Source organism: Electrophorus electricus, chromosome 1, assembly GCF_013358815.1.
Source record: "Electrophorus electricus isolate fEleEle1 chromosome 1, fEleEle1.pri, whole genome shotgun sequence".
In the NCBI taxonomy this organism is placed as follows: domain Eukaryota; kingdom Metazoa; phylum Chordata; class Actinopteri; order Gymnotiformes; family Gymnotidae; genus Electrophorus; species Electrophorus electricus.
In genome coordinates, this window is record NC_049535.1 from 24,168,020 (window position 1) to 24,184,248 (window position 16,229).

Below are 16,229 nucleotides of genomic sequence, written 5' to 3' on the forward strand. Positions count from 1 at the left end.
TAATACACCAACTTCTCTGAAATACTTAGGGAATTCAATAACTAACTCCCATAGGATACATATTCCTTACCTATGTCCCTGTTCTACGATCCCTGCAACTTGGTTGTGTCACTCAGTATATGTTTCCCTGCCAGTACTATGCATCCTGCTTCAAGGTGCTCGATTGTCTCAGAACCTTCTCTACACAGTCTCATCTTGGGTCATCAGATCATCTAGTGCTTATGTTCAATCTTGTGCTGTCCTTCAGTTCTGCATGTCCAGCCATTGATTGTCTTATGTCCTGCAATCGAACCTCATCTGCTTTAATGATGACCATGTCCCCCATCTGTATGAGATACTCTCTCATCAGTTCATCCTACCATTGCATATACGGCATATATTGTCTGTGGTTTTATTTGCTTTAAATGAACATACTTGAAGATCAAACCAAAAAAGATTAATGTGAACTGTTTAAAAAGAATGCATTTTAAGTCATGGCATACATTTCTGTATGAGGAGATATGTGGCATGTAGAGTTTTTGAGCCGGCTTGTAATTTGTTTGTTTCACTGTGGTTCACGTGCACAGTAATACACAGCTGTGTCGTCAGTCTGCAGATTCTGCCCTTTTAAGGTTACTGTGCTACTGGAAGAGTCTCTGGAAACTTGAAATCTGCTTTTCAGTTTATCACTGTAGTAGGTGTTACCACTACCACATATGCCTCCAACCCACTCCAGAGCTTTTCCTGCAGGCTGCCGTATCCAGTGTGTACAGTAGCTGCTATCAGTCACTGAATACCCAGACACTTTACAGGTGATTGTCATTTGATTCCCAGGATTTAGAACCATTGATCCAGGCTGAGTCAGTTCAACACAGTGAACACCTGTTGAAAATGGTTCAAAATCATTATAAAAAGATGTATACTACACATACAGGATTTAAAGTCAAATCTAAAAACACTCACAGGTTCTTGCTGCCACAAGCAGCAGCAGTAGGCATGTAGAAAACATGGTGTGTTTTGAAGCTGATAAGTAAAAGCAGTTGGTCTTTAGTGCTTCAATAAATAGGAGTGGGAGGAACATTTGCATAGAGCCTCTCTTAAGGTAAATTTGATGAAATGTGTTTCATGTCAGTTTTTTTACATTCTGTCCTACTATCTCCTTGTATTTATTAATGTTACACAGAGCATATCTACTGGTTTTACTTTATATTAAACTATATATGCAATCATTTAGGTGCTTAATTACATTTTGTACTGGTACTAAATTTAAAAAAAAATGTTTAATGGATGTCACATTTAAGCAATGTGCACTTTTACATTTATGAATTTGACATTTGGCATACATACACATACACTACATGTATATTTTCTGTGTAATGGTGTTTAAAGTCTATCATTGGGAGACTTTTTTTCCAAAATGTTACAGATGAATTGGATCTAAATAAATTTTCAAGTTTCTACAGTAGAAATCAATTGTGTTAGGAGAATCTTTACCAAACAATATTACATTTTAAGAGATTTTGCACATATTTCAATGCTCAATAGATTATTTTTCAGATTTCTTTCTATCAGGCTACTAATGGATCATAATTAGCTAAATTTCGATTTTAATCAGATTATGTAACTTTGCAGAGAAGAGAAAGGTTCATCATCAATCTTGTTTTGCAGACTTGTTGGTTTGTTTGCTGCTGGTATTCAAATAAAAAAAAAACTTACAATTAATACATGACTATTGGTTTCACTGTTTAAATGTATGAGAAAGTGTTTTTGTATGACTGTACCACTGCCTGTCATCACTGTGTCTCTCTAGCACAGTAATACATGGCAGCATCTTTACTCTTCAGGTTGTTCATCTGTACAGTACAGCTGACTGCTGGAGTCATCTCTGGAGATTGTGAACCTTCCCTGTACTGATTGGGAATAGTAGATCTCAATGCCATATGTGTGGATAAATGAAATTCACTCTAGTCCTTTCCCAGATGCCTGTCTGACCCAGTTCATAGTATAGCTACTGAATGTAAATCCAGAAAACTTTACAGGTGAGTTTATGAGAGTCTCCAGGCCTTTTAACCACAGCATCAGACTGAGTCAGACTCTGACAAAGAAAACCTGTGAAACCAAATAATCAGAGTTATGAATTAAACTTTATTCCTTATTTTTTTAATCTACTTAATTATCTTATTATATCGTGACACTTACATGGTAGATTTACCAGCATCAGCAGTAGGAGAGATGAAAAGTACATGGTGCACATTGTAGCTGAGCAGAAAGGATCTCGTCTCTACAGTCTCACTGACACACAGAGGTTGGTTATAGACGAAGGAAGGCTGATTTGCAGAGGGACAAAATCAAAGGGCATAGAAAAGAAAGTGCAAAGACACTTATAAAGTCTAGATGGGACGGATTATGATGTCTAATCTGGTATGGGTTGGATTTCTACTTTTATTCATTCTTTGGCCTTTATCTGAGCAAATAGCAAGAATAGTTACAAAATCAGGGAGCTTAATTAAGAAAGTGCAAGGACACTTGTCCAAAGTCTAGATGGGACTAATTATGAGTTCTGCTCAGGTCTGGGATGGATTTGTACTTTTATTCAGATGAAATTGAAACAAACTACACAGTGAGGAAGGGCAATCTTTGGTCTTTATCTAAGTAATTAGCAAGCAGTAACTTTAGATTCCTGCCATTATGAAACAGTACATTGGACTTTTTCAAGTTCCTAACCTAAATTTGGGGTCCATTTTTATTACTGTGTAGTAATACTATTATTATTACTTTTATTTTATTACTATGTCAATTCCTCTGCAGTTTAACTGTTTTTTATTTCCTTTATAAGGATATTGATTATAGATATACAATATTGTGGTGTCCTCGACTTAAGAACCAGACGAACATCTGCATTAGATGAGCTAATACACCTTTAAAGTAACTCGGCACTAAACAACCAGCAAGCTAACTTCCACCTTCCTCTGGCTTGTTCAGCATCACCAGGTGGAACCTCTCCACCCCTACCATAGATGTATCTCCCTCTAGAGGTTCTCTACAGACACCACAAATATATATATTCTTTATAGAAAAACATTTCTAATAAAATGATTTTCCACGGAGTGTGATTTTTTATGGCCATTCTGCTAATTTATTTCTCTGTGTGGTTGGGTCTGCAGAGTTTGCTAAAATCTAGAAATACTTTACTGCTGGAATTGTTTCTGGAAACTTCAAACTTGGTTTACAGTTGATCACTAAATAGGTGTTATCATCATCACAAATTTTTATACTCCACTCGAGATTTTTCCTGAAGACTATCATATCGTATGTGTTCAGAAGCTGCTATTAGAGAGTGAATGAAAGACACCTTACAGGTCTGTGTCACTGACTGCCCAGGATTGACACCCATAAATCCAGTCTGAGTCAGTTTATCACAGTGAACACCTGCTGAAAAAGATATCTTCAGATTGTGAATTGAAAATTTGTACAAAATAGAATTAAAACATCACATGACACAGCTGAACGCAGCACCAGTAAGCGTGTGGGGGTCGGGGTGTCTTTTGAAGCTGAAAAGGTGTAATCTGTCTTTAACCTCAAATTATTTCATATATAAAGGAGTGCTTTTGTATGGAGCAGTAGCTAATAATTTTAAATGTTCTGCTCCACTGAGAAAACGAATGCATAGTTATACATACAAAATGTGTGTGTGTATATATATATATATATATATATATATATATATATATATATATATATATATATATATATATATATATATATATATATATATAAAAATTTTTCTTTAGAGTATAATTTGTGTTAAGGTGGTTTTGATCGAATCAAATTTTAAACTAACCAAAACTGCCTCACAGGATGCAACTGCTGGGGAGAATGTACTAGTACCAACTTTAGATCTTCCTGCTGCTTACATATTTGAGTAAATGTTGCCCCCTACTGCCTGTACATATTTAAAGAACATGATGTTGTCCTGGTTCCAGGCACATAGGCACAGCTGTCTATATCAACTCACATCAGGACTATGTTAGCTCATGCTGAAGAATTTATGGGAATATTTTCATTCATGCATACAGATCGAAGATAAAAGATGAACAATGAACAGCATAGAAGCATAGGAACCAGAATACTTCCATAGTGTACTGTGGCAGACAGTATGTTATTTATATGATAACTGTACTCATTATGTAGCTTAATACATCAACTTCTCTGAAATACTTAGGGAATTCAATAACTATGTCCCATAGGATACATATGCCTTACCTATGTTCCTGTTCTATGATCCCTGCAACTTGGTTGTGTCACTCAGTATATGTTTTCCCTGCCAGTACTATGCATCCTGCTTCGAGGTGCTGGATTGTCTCAGAACCTTCTCTACACAGTCTCATCTTGGGTCATCAAATCATCTAGTGCTTATGTTCAATCTTGTGCTGTCCTTCAGTTCTGCATGTCCAGCCATTGATTGTCTTATGTCCTGCAATCGAACCTCATCTGCTTTAATGATGACCATGTCCCCCATCTGTATGAGATACTCTCTCATCAGTTCATCCTACCATTGCATATACAGCATATATTTTCTGTGGTCTTATTTGCTTTAAATGAACATACTTGAAGATCAAACCAAAGAAGATTAATGTGAACTGTTTAAAAGGAATTAATTTTAAATCATGGCATACATTTCTGTATGAGGAGATATGTCGCATGTAGAGTTTTTGATCCGGCTTGTCATTTGTTTGTTTCATTGTGGTTCACGTGCACAGTAATACACAGCTGTGTCGTCAGTCTGCATATTTTGCCCTTTTAAGGTTACTGTGCTACTGGAAGAGTCTCTGGAAACTTGAAATCTGCTTTTCAGTTTATCACTGTAGTAGGTGTTACCACTACCACATATGCTTCCAACCCACTCCAGAGCTTTTGTAGGCTGCCGTATCCAGTCTGTACAGTAGCTGCTATCAGTCACTGAATACCCAGACACTTTACAGGTGAGTGTCATTTGATTCCCAGGATTTAGAACCATTGATCCAGGCTGAGTCAGTTCAACACAGTGAACACCTGTTGAAAATGGTTCAAAATCATTATAAAAAGATGTATACTACACATACAGGATTTAAAGTCAAATCTAAAAACACTCACAGGTTCTTGCTGCCACAAGCAGCAGCAGTAGGCATGTAGAAAACATGGTTTGTTTTGAAGCTGATAAGTAAAAGCAGTTGGTCTTTATTGCGTCAGTATATAGGAGAGGGAGGAACATTTGCATAGAGCCTCTCTTAAGGTAAATTTGATTAAATGTTTTACATGTCAATTTTTTTTTTTTTACAATCAGACTCTCCTACTATTTATTAGTATCTATTAAGCTTGAAATAGTTATGTTGTCATTGCAAAATGTGGTCTATACAGAGCATATCTTCTAGTTTTACTTTATATTAAAAATCTGTATGCATACATTTATGCACTTAAATACGTTTTTGTACTGGTACTGAATTAAAAAAGAAAAAGATTTACTGGATGGCATGTCACGGTTGGCCGGTCATCCAGCAGGAGGGATGTGCACCATTTGTGATTTCCCTATGGATATTAAAGAACACTTCCTCACTACCCTGTCCCTTGCTTCCTCTGTGCCTTCAGCGTCACAGAATGGGCAGCCACCTGGAAGCGAGGCGAGTAGCCCTGACTGGGCTCACCTGCTTGCTGCACAGATGGAGGCACTGGAGCAGCAGAGGCAGGAAATTGGAGAGATTCTCTGTCTCGTTCAGAGTCTCGGGCTCTGCGTGGACCGCCTTACCACAAGCCCTGAGAATCGAAGTCCCTCTCCTGCTACTCCCCCGGTCTCAGAAGGGGTAAGGTGTTTGAACGCCATGCCAGAGACTTACGGAGTAGACCTGGAGAGCTGTGAGGGGTTGGTAGTGCAGTGCGAGCTGTTTTTTGGTTACCAACCTCATCTGCCCAATCACACGAAGGTGTCCTTTGTGATTTCCAGGCTAACCAGGAAAGCTCGTACTTGGGGAACCACTCTCATCATGAACTCTTCCCCACTGCTGAACGACTACCACACTTTTGTGCAAGAACTGAAAGCCGTGTTTTATCATCCCTGTCAGGGGAGACTCTGTGAACAGACTTTGCTTCGCGCGAAACAGGGATCACGGTCAGCAGCAAAGTTCTCCATTGAGTTCCGAACGCTCGCCACGGGGTCGTCCTTTTTCTGCCACAGACCTGGTCAACTCTGGAGCCACAGGCAAAGTAATGGACTGGGACTTCGCTAAGAAGCTGGGGATAAGAGAAATTCCCCTGCCTTCGCCTCTAAGTGTGCAAGTGCTTGATGGGGGACCTGTGGGTTCGGGCTACGGCACACGTCACTCCCCATGTATGCCTCGAAACAAATGGGGAACACGTTAAACACATCTCCTTTTACCTCCTTTCCTCTCTTTCTCACCCCCTCACTTTAGGTTTGCTATGGCTACATCAACACAACCCTCACCTGCAGTGGATCAATAATCATATCCTTGAGTGGGTGACCTCCTGCGAAGGGAGATGCCTTCCTACCCGGGCTGTGCCTCTGCAGTCAACGTCTACAGATCGCCCCGACGATGACGAAGAACTCAACACCTTCGGAGTATAGCGGCCTGGTGCTGCTGTTTGGTCCCATGAGGGCCACATAGCTACACCCCCCCCTCCCACCATAATTGGGACTGTGCAATTTCTCTTAAGGAGGGTGCTGTTCCTCCCAGATGTAGGGTTTATCCTCTATCGCAGGAGGAAGAACGAACAATGGGGCAATATATCAAAGAGGTATTACTGCAAGGAAATATTCGTCCCTCCACCTCACCGGCCTCTGCAAGTGTATTTTTTGTAAAGAAAAATGATGGAGGATTGAGGCCTTGTGTAGACTACAGAGGGCTCAATGAACTGCAATATCCGTACCCTCTACCCTTAGTTCCAGCCACGCTTGAACAGTTAAGGGGAGCCAGGTTTTTTATCAAGTTAGACTTACGCAGTGCTTATAACCTGATAAGGATTAGGGAGGGCGATGAATTGAGAACGGCCTTCAGTACGTCCTCTGGGCATTATGAGTACGTACTTCTGCCTTATGGTCTAGCCACGGCTCCCTCTATCTTTCAAGCCTACATAAATGAGGTCCTATGGGAGTTTCTGGGTAGATCCGTCGTCGCTTACATCATCAATATCTTGATCTATTCGTCCTCCTGGGATCAATATGTTTGGGACATTCGAGCTGTCCTCCGTGTCCTATTGCAGAACCACCTCTACTGTAAGCTGGGGAAATGTGAGTTCCACCGCAGGGAGGTGAGTTTTCTAGGTTACATTACGTTAACTGTGTTGCTTGAAGTGTCTCTGGAAACTTGAAACCTGCTTTTCAGTTTATCACTGTAGTAGGTGTCACCACCACTACATATTTCTCCAACCCATTCCAGAGCTTTTCCTGCAGGCTGCCGTATCCTGTGTGTACAGTAGCTGCTATCAGTCAATGAATACCCAGACACTTTACCGGTGAATGTCAATGGTTGTCCAGGATTTACAACCTGTTGCCTGTATGTATAATAAAGAATGTGGATGGTGTTCCATGGATACACAGGCACAACTGATTACGTCAAGTCACATCAGGAGTATATTGGCTTACAATGTATCATTTATCTGCTGTGGATCAATCACACCTTGTGTTTGATAAATTCACTGATCACCTTTTAGTTTTAATCTCAGAATAATATTAGGACTCATGATAATGTTTTCATTCTGGAATATAGCGCAATGATGAATAATGAAAATTCTGGAATCATATGAACCCCAATATGGCCATAGTGTACTGTGGCAAAGCATGTTATTTATATGAAAAATTAACTCATTACGTCGCCTAATATATCGGTTTCTCTGAATTGTTTACAAAATTCATTAACCATGTCATATCGGGGATTAAACACATAGTAAAATCTTGCTTAAATCCTTGGAATAAAGAAGTACAAATAAACAGCTACTCTGATTCATAATATGGACATTTTATGAACATCTGTTAGCTTATCTTCAGAGAATACTGAGTGGTAAGACTTCCTTCAGGATATTTAGTCAATTTAACTTTGCATAAATTTCAGCAATGTATAGAAATGGCTGTAACGATTATCTCTGATAAGATCCATGCAGAATCTGGGAGGCATCCTACTGAAATGGTGTATTAGACTACTGGATGGAGAAATATAACTGTGTCACACTGGATCAGGAGGGTGCCACCTCTGGCTACCAGAGGTCAGGATCACTGGAGTAGTGAACTCCCTCCTTCTTGCCTGTCACCTCACTGTTATCACATGTCCCTTGTGATCAGTGTCAGTGCAATTAAGATTGCCCAATAGCATAGTTTAATTGTGAAGATTTGCTGCTACTTGTACTCTGCATCTCTGAGTGTTATCCCTGTCTGTATTTGATCTCTGCTTTATATAATTCTCACACATTTGGATTGTCGTCTTTGTTTTGTTTTCCTGTCTGTCTATTGACCTCTGAGCCACTTCCTTGGTATATTGTTATTGGATTTGTGTTGTAGATTTTTGTGCTACCCTTTAACTCTGCAGCTGGTTCTGCTCAAGTTGTCTGGTCCCGTGAGTATTATAAGCTGAGGAGTGATGCCAGCTGTCCTGCCTATGAAAGCTGGTATTTGAAAGTAGCATAAGGGCTTCCTTCTATGAAATGTCTTCTCCAAATGACTACAGCTCCACCTTTGTCAGCTGGTTTAAGAATGTCACATCTTTTGTGTAAATCTTAAAGTGCAGACTATTCTGCATATTGACCTCTGCGCCACTTCCTTGGTATATTGTTGTTGGATTTGTGTTCTGGACTTTTGTGTTACCCTTTAACTGCAGCTGGTTCTGCTCAGGTTGTCTGGTCCCATGAGTATATAAGAAAAAATATAAGGAAAAATCCAGAAATGGTTTCTGTTCAGCCTTACTTAATCAGCAGGGACGAAGCGAAAGAGCAAGGACCACGACAGAGATAGCGAGAGCAAACTGAACAACGGCGGACCAAACCAAACTTACCACAATAACATATGAACAGAGAAAATCAAAACAAGGACTGGAATTGAGGAACAGACACGGGGTGGAAAAAACGAAACCAAAGAACGGAACAAGGAAGTATAGGAAAACAGACACGACAGGGAAACTATGGAAACAGGGCTGTCAGGAGGGTGGTCAAATGTTACAGCTTGTGGCAGTTAGAAAGACACAGAAGAACTCCAGGAACTACGCTCATCCCCGCACTACCACACCTACCTCTTATCACCAACATCTCCAATCAGGTTCGCCAGAGTACTAATCACGCACCTGAAAACTATTCTCATTACTACCCCTCTATTTAAGATCCCGTCCCTTACACTCACTTCGAGAAGTATTGCCATTCCCATGTTGCATACCAAGCATTCCAGATATGTGTTTGTCTTCCTGGTTTTCAAATCCTGCCTGTGTTTTAGACCTCGTCTCCTGCATGACCTGCATGACCCCTGGACACCTTCCGGACTCAGCCCCGATGAGTGGAACATAGCCTTCACGCAGACATTACATGGTCATTATGAGTACCTAGTCATGCCTTATGGTCTGTCTCTCTCTTTTCCAGCTATTTATGGACAAAATCATTTGTAACATGATAGGCAAGTTCATGTTACAAACTCCTTATATTTCACCAGTCTGAAGGAGAACATGTGGAAAACGTTATGGCCCTCCTGACACATTTTAGAAAACATCAACTGAAAAGCAGAGGTGTGAATTTCACAGTGACCGCGTCACCTTTCTCTGTAATGAAAAAAGTGTTTATTTCAACACAAACAAAACCTAAACAAAAAACACGATGAACAGAACAAAACACACTAAACAGCAACAACGTAGAAAACTAGCAACACCAGCCAATGCATAGTGTGTAGTGTAACATGTAATGAACATGGGGTCAAACACTGACAATAGACAACAGAACAACAGGGGTTTACAACCATTGGGATTTACAACCATTGATCCAGGTTGAGACAGTTCAGCACAGAGAACACCTGTTGAAAATGTTTCAAAATCATTATAAAAAGGAAGTATATAACTACACAATATTATTCAAAGTCAAATCTAAAAACAGTCACAGGTTCTTGCTGCCACAAGCAGCAGCAGTAAGCATGTAGAAAACATGGTTTGTGTTGAAGCTGATAAGTAAAAGCAGTTGGTCTGTAGTGCGTCAATAAATCGGAGAGGGAGGATCATTTGCATAGAGCCTCTCTTAAAGTAAATTTGATTAGATGTTTTACATGTCAGCTTTTTTTACAGTCTCTCTCTCCTACTGTCTACTAGCATTTATTAATGTGGAAATAATTATGCTGTCATTCCAGAATGTTGTCTACACAGAGCATATCTACTAGTTTTCCTTTATATTAAAAATCAGTATGCATTTATTTAGGTGCTTAAATACATTTTGTACTGGTACTGATTGAAAAAAAAAAAGAAACATGCTTAGTGGATTTCATATTTAAGCAATGTGCACTTTTACCTTTAGAATTTGTCAATGAGCACACACACACACACACAACCAGCCGGCCATCCAGCAGGAAGGACACGGCCACTTTGGCTCAGGATCACAGCACACACCTGCCCCGCTCCCAATCACCTTCATGTTAATCTTATGCACCTGTTTCACATTCCAATCCCTCATTACTTAAACCCACAGGTCCCGGGAAGGCAGCGCTGTACATTGATGGTCTTAAGACTGATGTATACGACGGAGCTCGATGGAATACATTCTTGTTTTTTGTTCTACACTATGTGTGTACACTATGGACAATAAAGAGCACTTCCTAACACCCTTGTCTCACTCCCTCTGTGTCACCACCATCACATTATTATTATTATTATTATTATTATTATTATTATTATTATTATTATTATTATTATTTTGTGTGTGTAATGGCGATTAAAGTCTATCAGGGTGAAACTTTTTTTCCAAACTGTTACAAATCTAAATACATGGATCTATAAATGTTTGATAAAGTGTTTTTGCATGACTGTACCACTGCCTATCATCATTGTGTCTCTCTGTGTCGTTTAACGGGTTAAGGAGGATGCGGGGACGAGGCACGTTGAACAGAACATACGTTTTAATCACAAGCACAACTCAACACACACAGACACACTACATGGGTCAAACACCGACAACCTTGACGATACGACATGAGACTTATATACACTCATGACAATTACTGACCACAAGGATCAGGTGCACAACACAAGAGGGCGTGGTAATACGGACAGGCACAGACACGCACGCACAGACACGCATGCACACACAGACACATACAGACAGACACACACAGACACGCACACATTTGAGCGGGGAGGGGCCATACCGTGACACTCTCTAGCAAAGTAATACACAGCAGTGTCTTCGCTCATCAGGCTGTTCATCTATAAGTACATCTGACTACTAGAGTTATCTCTGGAGACTGTGAAACGTCCCTGGACTGACTGGGAATAGTAGATGTGACTGCTAGATGTGTGGATAAATGCAAGCCACAAGCAGCAGCAGTAGGCATGTAGAAAACATGGTGTGTTTGGAAGCTGATAAGTAAAAGCAGTTGGTCTGTAGTGCGTCAATATATAGTAGAGGGAGGAACATTTGCATAGAGCCTCTCAAGGGAAATTTGATTAAAAATTTTAAGTTAGCTTTTTTTACAGTCAGTCTCTACTAATATCTATTAGCATCTTTTAATCCTGAAATAGTTATGTTGTCATTGCAAAATGTGATCTACACAGAGCATATCTACTAGTTTTACATTATATTAAAAATCTGTATGCATACATTTTACCAAAAGGTTTTTATGGTTGTCACATATAAGCAATGTGCACTTCATTTATGAATTAAACAATGAGTATACATGCCAATACAGTAAGAATTTTTTTTGTATATATATTGCGTAATGGTCTTTAAAGTCTTAGTGGTTGATTTTCTCCAAAATGTTAAATATGAATGTTAAATATGAGAATCTTTAGCAAATAATTTTACAATGTAAGAGTTTTGCACATATTTCAGTGCTTTATAGATTCTTTTTCAGATTTTTTTCTATCGAGTTATTAATGGATCGTAATTTGCTGAATTCAGATTTAAATTTGATTGAGTAACTGTGCAGAGAAGAGAAAAGTTCATCATCAATCTTGTTCTGCAGATTTGTTGTTAAAGGCTTGTTTGCTGCTGGTATTGAAATTTCCAAAAAACTTATATCACAAAAGGTTTCACTGTGTAAATGTATGAAAAAGTGTTTTTGTATGACTGTACCACTGTCATCGCTGTGTCTCTCTAGCACAGTAATACACAGCAGTGTCTTTGCTCATCAGGCTGTTCATCTGTAAGTACATCTGACTACTAGAGTTATCTCTGGAGACTGTGAAACGTCCCTGGACTGACTGGGAATAGTAGATGTGACTGGTAGATGTGTGGATAAATGCAATCCACTCTAGTTCTTTCCCAGATGCCTGTCTGACCCAGTTCATAGCATAGCTACTGAATGTGAATCCAGAAGCTTTACAGGTCAGTTCATGAATCTCCAGATCTTTTAACCACAGCGTCAGACTGAGTCAGACTCGGACAAAGAAAACCTGTGAAACCGAATAATCAAAGTTGTAAATTAAACTTTTTCCCTGATTTTTTTTTTTTAGCTACTTAATTATCTTATTATATCGTGACACTTACATGGTAGATTTGCCAGCATCAGCAATAGGAGAGATGAAAAGTACATGGTGCACACTGTAGCTGAACAGAAAAGATCTCCTCTCTACAGTCTCACTGACACATAGATGGGTTATAGATGGAGGGAAGCTGATTTGCATAGAGACAAGTATCAGAGGCCTTAATTAAAATTGTACAAGGACACTTTTCCAAAGTGCACATGGGAATGATTATCATTTCTAGTGAGGTCTGGGTTGGATTTGTACTTTTATTAGTTTTACTCTTTGGCCTTTATCCAAGCAAATAGCAAGAAGCAATTTTAGACTCCTGCCTTTTTGGAACAATAGATTGGAGTTTTTCCAGGTTCCTAACCTATATTTGGTGAAAACTATGACGATTCTTCTAGATTTTGACTGTTTTTTTCTCTATTAGGATAATGATTCTAAAATATTTATTTCTATACAGAATAACACTTATAGAGTTGTTTTACACAGAGTAATTTTTATGGACATTCTGCTAATTTATCTCTGTGTTGTTGGGTCTGCAGTTTGTTAAAATATAGAAACACTGTCCTGCTGGAAGTAACTGTGCAACTTTAAAACTTGTTTGACAGTTTGTCACTGTAGTGAGTGTTACCATCACCATGGATTTCATTTAAAAAATTTAAAAGCTCAGATGACACAACTGCCAGCAGCACCAGTAAGTGTGTGCAGGTTGGGGTGTGTTGAAGCTGAACAAGTGTAACCTGTCTTTAACCTCAAATGCTTCAAAATATAAAAGAGTGTGTTTGCATGGAGCAGCAGCGAATAATCTTAAATGTGTTACTTAATTGAGAAATCACAAAATCTGTGTATATACTACTGAATGATTAATTACTACATCTAGATTTAATTTAGAGTATTTTTGAATTAAGACATCTTTTGATCAAATGCATTTTAATGAATCTAGTCTACATCACAGGATGCAGCTGTGGGGGAGAATGTGCAGGTAACAGCTTTGCATCCCCCTACTGATAGCATTTTTGAGTGAATGTTGCCCCGTTGCCTTTATGTATATAAAGAACATGGGAACATGGATGGGAGCAATAAACTGACAATAAAAAATGTGAAGGAGTGGAGTGCAAATATGACAATACTTGAAGATCAAACCAAAAAAATTAATGTGAACTATTTAAATGGAGTGCATTTTTAGGCATGGCATACATTTCTGTATGAGGATTTATTTCATGTGGACAGTTTTTGAGCAGGCTAGTAATTTTATTGTTTCACTGCGGTTCACTTGCATAGTAATACACAGCTGTGTCGTCAGTCTAAAGATTCTGCCCTTGTAAGGTTACTGTGTTGCTTGAAGTGTCTCTGGAAACTTGAAACCTGCTTTTCAGTTTATCACTGTAGTAGGTGCCACTGCTACCACATATTTCTTCAACCCACTCCAGAGATTTTCCTGCAGGCTGCCGTATCCAGTTTGTACAGTAGCTGCTATCAGACACTGAATACCCAGACACTTTACAGCTGAGTGTCACTGGATTGCCAGGATTTACAACTAGAGATCCAGATTGACACAGTTCAACACAGTGAACACCTGCTGAAAATGGTTCAAAATAATTATGAAATAGAAGTATAATACACAATTAGGAGTTAATACTACACCATAGTATTTAAAGTCAAATCTTAAAACACTCACAGGTTGTTGCTGCCGCAAGCAGCAGCAGTAGGCATGTAGAAAACATGGTTTGTGTTGAAGCTGATAAGTAAAAGCAGTTGCTCTTTAGTGCTTCAATAAATAGGAGAGGGAGGAACATTTGCATAGAGACTCTCAGGTAAATTTTATGAAATGTTTTACGTCAGTTGTTTTTTAGAGTCTGTCTCTCCTACTATCTAATAGTATCTTTTTTGTACTGGTACTGAATGAAAAAACAAAAAGGTTTAATGGATGTCACATATAAGCAATGTGCAATTGTCACGGGACCCCCCACCCCGAGTCATTTTTTAATGAATCTAGTCCGCATCACATGATGCAGCTGTGGGGGGCAGAATGTGCTGGTAACAGCTTTGCGTCATCCTGCTGATAGCATTTTTGAGTGAATGTTGCCCCCCATTGCCTTTGTGTATATAAAGAACACGTGGACCTGGTTACAGGCAAATTAGCAAATCTGCCTATGAACAAGTCGCATCAGGAGTATGTCGGCTCAAACTGTATCATTTATCTGCTGTGGATCAATGTAACAAATTCCCTTAGTAACAGGCGAGAGGCAGAATGCATGCATAGGGAGACAGTTTATGAAATGAGGGAAACAATCACGGAGGGCAAAATCAACAGAGGCAAAAGGGGAAAACACAGAGGCGAGGTAACTCATGAACAAGGCAATTTGACAAGGCAAGGGTGAGGACAATAATAGCAGGCGTAATACAGACACGACGGTCAGACCAGACTTACCTAAATAATCAACAAACTATAAGACAAAGCACAGGGTACAAATAACCAGGACAATTAGGCAGTAAACAGACTCAGGTGGTTGGTTATAGATGAAGGAAGGCTGATTTGCAGAGGGACAAAATCAAAGGGCATAGAAAAGAAAGTGCAAAGACACTTATAAAGTCTTGGGACGGATTATGATTTTTAATCTGGTATGGGTTGGATTTGTACTTTTATTCATTCTTTGGCCTTTATCTGAGCAAATAGCAAGAATAGTTACAAAATCAGATAGTTTAATTAAGAAAGTGCAAGGACACTTGTCCAAAGTCTAGATGGGACTAATTATGAGTTCTGCTCAGGTCTGGGATGGATTTGTACTTTTATTCAGATGAAATGGAAACAAACTACACAGTGAGGAAGGGCAATCTTTGTTTTTTTATCAAAGTAATTAGCAAGCAGTAACTTTAGATAGCTGCCTTTATGAAACAGTAAATTTGATTTTTTTCAAGTTCCTAACCTAAATTTGGGGTACATTTTTATTACTGTGTAGTAATACTATTATTATTACTTTTATTTTATTACTATGTCAATTCTTCTACAGTTTAATTGGTTTTTTTTTCCTTTATAAGGATATTGATTATGGATATACAATATTGTGGTGTCACAGACTTAAGAACCAGAAGAACATCTGCACCACAAATATTTGTTCTATAAAGAAAACATTTCTAATAGAATTATTTTCCACAGAGTGTGAATTTTTATGGCCATTCTGCTAATTTATTTCTCTGTGTGGTTGGGTCTGCAGAGTTTGCTAAAATCTAGAAATACTTTACTGCTGGAATTGTTTCTGGAAACTTCAAACTTGGTTTACAGTTCATCACTGAATCAGTAGTACAAATTTCTATACTCCACTCGAGATTTTGCCTGAAGACTGTCATATCGTATGTGCTCAGAAGCTGCTATTAGAGAGTGAATGAAAGACACCCATGAATCCAGTCTGAGTCAGTTTATCACAGTGAACGCCTGCTGAAAAAGATATCTTCAGATTATGAATTGAAAATTTGTACAAAATAGAACTAAAACATCACATGACACAGCTGAACACAGCACCAGTAAGCGTGTGGAGGTCGGGGTGTGTGTTGAAGCTGAAA

General features: G+C 38.9%; 2 gene segments (V, D, J or C); both read right to left on the reverse strand.

Annotated features, from left to right (window-relative positions):
- Positions 1 to 544: 544 nt before the first annotated feature.
- Positions 545 to 1,005, reverse strand: LOC118241170. The segment is given in 2 exon segments: positions 545 to 861; positions 943 to 1,005. Coding segments are annotated over 2 exon segments (363 nt in total).
- A 3,712-nt stretch (positions 1,006 to 4,717) lies between these two features.
- Positions 4,718 to 5,179, reverse strand: LOC113574347. The segment is given in 2 exon segments: positions 4,718 to 5,031; positions 5,113 to 5,179. Coding segments are annotated over 2 exon segments (360 nt in total).
- Between the last annotated feature and the right edge of the window lie 11,050 nt (positions 5,180 to 16,229).